General features: G+C 35.0%; 1 protein-coding gene across 1 annotated transcript in view; it reads left to right on the top strand.

The window, feature by feature from the left end:
• GANC (glucosidase alpha, neutral C) overlaps positions 1–6,000 on the top strand; it is a 66,428-nt gene that overhangs the window by 9,992 nt on the left and 50,436 nt on the right. Inside the window, exons 4-6 of the mRNA XM_023527708.1 lie at positions 291–418; positions 3,854–4,036; positions 5,546–5,591. Coding sequence (XP_023383476.1) covers positions 291–418; positions 3,854–4,036; positions 5,546–5,591 — 357 coding nt within the window. The remainder of the gene's footprint in view (positions 1–290; positions 419–3,853; positions 4,037–5,545; positions 5,592–6,000) is intronic.

Here is a 6,000-nt window from a genome sequence, read left to right on the forward strand (position 1 = left end):
TGTCATCCAGTATAATAATTAATAGGAACCTCTTTTACTCTTAAAGGTTCTTGTCCGGACAATTATATGTTTGCCTAGCCATAGAACACATAGATGTATCTTGTCTCTACCACAGGTATAGCCAAGCAAGTACATACATAGACTGGGGAGCTTTTTTCTTCATGATTGCCATTGTTCTCTAGTTTGCTTAGCCTGTAATAATTTAAAGATAGTTTTCTAATTATTGTTATTTGTAGAACTGACCATCTCTGGAGTAATCTGTGGCAACTAATCTTAAAGTCTGTTTCCAGGTCCCTCTTTTGACTGAAGTTTATAGTATAGAAGGAAATATTTTCAGGCTTAAAATCAATGAAGAAAGTCCCCTGAAGCCCAGGTACGAAGTTCCCGATGTCCTCACAAGCAAGCCAAACACTGTAAGGTAAGCCAAGAATCAAGATTTCTTGAATACACTCTCAATGTGTTATTTTATCATACCTCAAGTAGTATATTTTATATGGACCTCATATTTAGTCTATTCAAAGCTACAATCATTTGTAGAGTTAGTTTCCATTTTGTATGTTATCCATTCTATTTTCTCTTCATCTACCATTTGACTCATCAGTACTTATTAATAGGGAGAGCCAGAGCTCTCCTCACAAAGAAAACAATTTATCAACCAGACTTGAGAGCAAGTAGGAGAGCTATTTAATTTACTCAGGTTAGCAGCAAGGCTCCAGAGATCTAATATACTAGCCAAACTCCCATGCTTACAGTAATTTATACAGTTAGACTGACTCACTTTTAATTATGGGTAGTCTCAGAAGTCTAACATGTAATTTGACTTAGAATCAGAGATAAATTAATAATCAGTGTATAAGTGAAAAAAAATCTTTAGGGATTCATATACCTGCAAAATCTTTATCAGTTCTTAGCATACTTTCCAGTGATATTTTAACTTGGTTTTACTTATTGATTTCTGTTATTTTTTTTCATATTATTCCACTAAGGGAATATAAGATTGTGCCAGATGCTTTAACTTTATCTACATCATTATCATTGTTTTATGTAGATTATTTTGTCCATGAAAAAATAATTTACATTATTTCCAAAAAAATAAAAGATCAAGAGATTATAAGGAGAAATGATTTAATTATGGTAGAACCATCATAAATCTGAAATGTATCTATTCACTGAGCCTCTACTATATGCTAAGAATTCAGGAGACAAATTAAAAAGAGACTGCTCTCAAGGCTTTGCAGTTTGACAAAAGAGTTATATATACATATGCATATATCTCCACTTAGTTAAAATATATTATTCTTTACTATCCTGGAGGATTCACTTTACTAGTAGATCATTTACATTTTTACATCTGTATTTGTAAGTAAAATTAGTCTGTAAATTACTTTTTTTCTATGCTATCTTTGCCATATATTAGGGTCATGCTGTTATTAGCTTGTGTAGTAAATAGGTATGTTAGTTCTGCTTCTGTTTCAATCACTTTCTAGAGGGCCTTTGGCTATTGCAGTAACTAGAAAGCTAAAAACTACATTTCTCCATTTCCCAGACCTCCTTGTAGCTAGCTTCTGATGTCATCCAGGTTCCACCAATCAGATGCACTTACAGGTATCTTGATTTCAGAACTGAGTTTCTAATTTTACTGGATGGATTTGGCAGCTGTAGAATGGCTCTAGAGCCATACTAGTTAGGGCATTGGTTTCCTGGTCTCTGGATTACAGCTAAGGTGCCATAATCCTAGAGTCCAGCAGTTGCCATGATGACTTCTGATAACCCAACTTCCTGATTCTAGCTGGGATGAAAGTTCCATTGGCCCTACAGTTATGTTCTTGGGGTCATTGCTGGACTCCCTGCTACCTCAACCCTTCCCATGATGTTGTAAGCTCCTTATTCCCCATATTAAGACATTATCTTTAAGCTTTAAATAGCCAGAGTTGTTTCTATTACCTACTGTTGGGTCTTGGTTGATATAGTCATTGCTATCAGAAGAACTCCTCAAAAGTGAATAGCAACATTTGGGAAGATTCAGACAACTCTCAGTACAAACCACATAATTCTACTTTGCCTCCTATTCTGGCAGAAGCAGTTCTTTCTCCTCTGTCTGATGAAGCTGTTCCTATCTTGCTTGGACATCCAGTGTTGACTTCACCTAAGATATACCATGGAAAGGGATTCCAATGCTCTGTGTACCTCACCCCTACCACCCTTCACTGCCTCCAGACCCAGTATCAGAATCAGAGTCCAACATGCTAGGGAACCAACTATAGGAGGAGAAGGCTTACACTCCTAAAGAATCATAAAATTTTATATTGGCAAAAACCTGGGAAATATGCATGGAAATGATTTCTGAGGGATTCCTGGACCAGAAGGAAGGAACATAACTTTAGGATCATGCTAAATTTATTGACATGGGTACATGTGCCAGAGAGTCTAGATTTGATACGCTAACTTCGACAGCTGGGAGTGGTCTAATTATTTGCTTGGCTAATTAATGGTTTTCTGTATTCAGCTATGGACTCTGCTGAATGAAGCTGAGATACCAAAAATTCCTTGGCACAGTATAGAAGAAATGATCCATAGACTTAGAGATATAAAGATATTGAAGTGGGTATCTCATATGCAACCATCTCATCTAGCCCTTAATTCTGTCTCCAAGAGGTTCCAGAAGATACTCCCTTTGTTGAGAAATACATTGGTGAGGGAACACTTAGAAAGTACTATAGTGAATAAACATCTTTTGCAAACTAGAGATAATGATGGAAAATGATGCCATTAAAAAGGGCTCCCTGATTTCAGTGGAGATGATGAGCCTCCAGGTGGCAGAGCCAAAGTGGCAGCATTTAGTTACAGACAAGGTGGACATGTTTTCATAACATGCAGCAGAGCCTCTGTGGTATTCGAAATGATTAAACCCTCAGGGCAGTGAACAGTATATCTAGGGGTACATTAGGCTGAAACAGATGGATTAAAGTCCTACTTGATAGAATAATCAAAAGAATTCTGTTTAGATTTCATGAACAGTGAGACACAATTAGTTTCAGACAGAGTTAGTTTCCAGAACCCAAGCATCTATCTTGCTTGAGAGAGAGACCTAGAATTCATGGAGAAGGACTTTGTAAGAATATAAGAACATAAACTATCCTTCCTAATCTTTCCTAAAGAAGTCTGTGACCATTACCAGGGAGATTATGCACTAGAGAAAGAAGTATCTAGACCTCTAAGAGCTTTTAAGTGCTGCCTCTGAGCTTACATAATTCCTGGGGATCCAAAACATCCTAACAGTCTACTTATCAGATTGAGGCTGATAGGAGTCAGGTAATAGATAGATAAACAGAAATTTGGCTTGGTTCCATCTAAGTGTGCACACACTAGGCCCAAAACACAAGCTGTGTTATTTCCTTAGTTTCTGAATATTTGGTTAGAATGGGAAAGAAAAGCAAAGTGTTTAGATTCTGTGTACCAAAATGTTACTAGACTGTCCAGACCAAGATAATGATGATGATAGCTAACATTTATTGAATGCTTATTGTGTACCAGGCACTGTGCCAAGTGTTTAACATATGTGATCTCATTTAATTCTCTCAAAAGGCTCTATTTGTTCTTGCTTTTATTATTTCCACTTTATAAATTAAGAAAATGAGAACTAGAAAGATTGATTAACTTGTTGTCAATCAGTTGTACATCTAGTGCATGGTAGAGCTATGTTCAATCCAGGCTCTCTGACACCAAAGCCTGTGCTCTCAATTATGGATGTCCACTGCCTTATGTATGCTATGTCACATGAATACCAGTTTACTAAGCATTTTGAATTGAGAATCACATTGAGCCAATTTAGTTTTCCTGCTTTTTTTTCTAGGCTAATTTCATGCTCCAGGGATACAGGCAGTCTGGAATTAACAAATGGAAAAGGAGATCTTAAGTGTCATATCACAGCAAACCCATTCAAGGTGGACTTGGTGTCTGAAGAAGAGGTTGTAATGAGCATAAACTCCCTGGGCCAATTGTACTTTGAGCACCTGCAGATTCCTCTCAAGGAAAGGTATTTTTGCACATTACTTGACACATAAAGAACTTAAGAAAACTTGATTGTGAATACCAGTTGCTTAAATAGATAGTATTATCACTGCAAATTGGTTTGCCTTATTTGCTAGAATATTATTCTTAGAAATTTCACCTTTTCACCTGTGCAGGTAAGTACAGTCTTAATGACAAAAATGATTCCCAGACTTTAGAAAACGTGACACTCTTAACAGGATATCACTACAGTTCCTCTGAACATTAAAAAGGTAATGAAAAGAATATTATGAACAACTCTACACCCACAAATGTGTTAACCTAGATGAAATAGATGAATTCCTTAAAAGACACAATCTGCCAAAACTCACGTAAGAAAAAATAGACAACCTGAATAGGCCTATAATTGAGTCAGTAATTAGTAACTCTCCAAAAGAGAAAGCATCAGACCCAGATGGGTTTACTGGTGAATTTTACCAAACATTTAAGTAAGAATTTATACCAATTTCTCTACAATCTCTTCTAGCAAATAGAAGAGAAACTTCTTCCTAACTTATTCTAAGAGGCCAGCGCTATTCTAATATCAAAATGAGACAAAGACATTACAAGAAAAGAAAACTACAGATCAATATCTGTTATGAACATAAATGTAAAAATAGTCAACAAAATATTAAATTGAATCCAACAGTTTATAAAAACTGATCTTTGACAAAGGAGCAACGACAATAAGATGGAGCAAAGATATCCTTTTCAACAAACGGTTCTGAAATGACTGGACATCCACATGCAAAAAAAAAGTGAATCTAGATAGGAACTCCAAAGGAACAAATCATTTCTTTTGTTTATGCTCACTGCTGGATTCATAGTTTCTCCCTTTGACATTATTCTTTAAACTCTGCACATACATTACATACTCTTCTGTGTACATGCTGTATTTTACATGACAAAAAAAAGTAATGAGTATGACTAGACACTTCCTAGAAGAAGAAATACAAATACCATTTTATGTATAAAAAGGTAGTCTACATCTTTTTCAAATAGAAATGCATTATCTTTTCTAAAATTTTAGGTTGGCAAACATTTTATAAAATCCATTAAGTCCAATATTGTTATGAGTAGAGAGAAATGAGCACTCAAATACATCTGTGGGCTAGAATAAGTTGTCACAGTCATTCTGGAAGGCAGTGTATTATGCTGCTCTGTACTAGGATAACATTGGGTAAGGAGAGCTGTTTTCTACCTTGCTTATATTTAAATATTATGAGCATGTATTACATTTATAATAAAAAAAAATCGTTATTTTTAAAGGGTTAAGAAAATTCAAATATATCTATTTTTATAAGAAATCAAGCAATTTGATTAATTTCATCATAAATGTTTAATTTCTCAAATTTATGTTATAATGATGTTATTTTTAATTAGTTAAAGGACATACTTTTGGGGGTCTCAAAAGTTGGAAATGAGTATCTTTATCATTAAACAAAATTCTGTCAGTCTTGTCAAACATGAAACAACTTTATTTATATTAAAACAGAACTACCAAAGAAAATGAAGAAGATGCATCAGTTGTCACCGCTCAGGTAATCTAAATTGAGCAGTTTGTCATTTTTTTTTATCTTTTTCACGATCATCACTATTATGTGATATATAATGGGTTCTGCTCTTCCCTTCTTCTGTAGATGGGTACTTGATAAATGCTTTACTATATATAAATGGGACCACTTCTCTCTTTTGCTGGCCTTGTCATCTCATTGATTCATTCATTCGTTCATTCATGTACTTATTCATTTCTAAAACAGGTAATCCCTGAGTGCCTGCTTTGTGCCAACCACAAAAAATTATGCTAGGCAAGAAGAATCAGCAGTGAATAAAACAAATCCCATGTCCTCATGAAACTTAGAATCTAGTGGGAAAGGCAGACACTAAATAATTACAAGCATTAAGAGTGTTACAAAAAGATGTTATAAGAAACTATAAACAAGGAACTTG

The sequence above is a fragment of the Pteropus vampyrus genome, unplaced genomic scaffold (genome assembly GCF_000151845.1).
Source record: "Pteropus vampyrus isolate Shadow unplaced genomic scaffold, Pvam_2.0 Scaffold19, whole genome shotgun sequence".
Taxonomy (NCBI): Eukaryota; Metazoa; Chordata; class Mammalia; order Chiroptera; family Pteropodidae; genus Pteropus; species Pteropus vampyrus.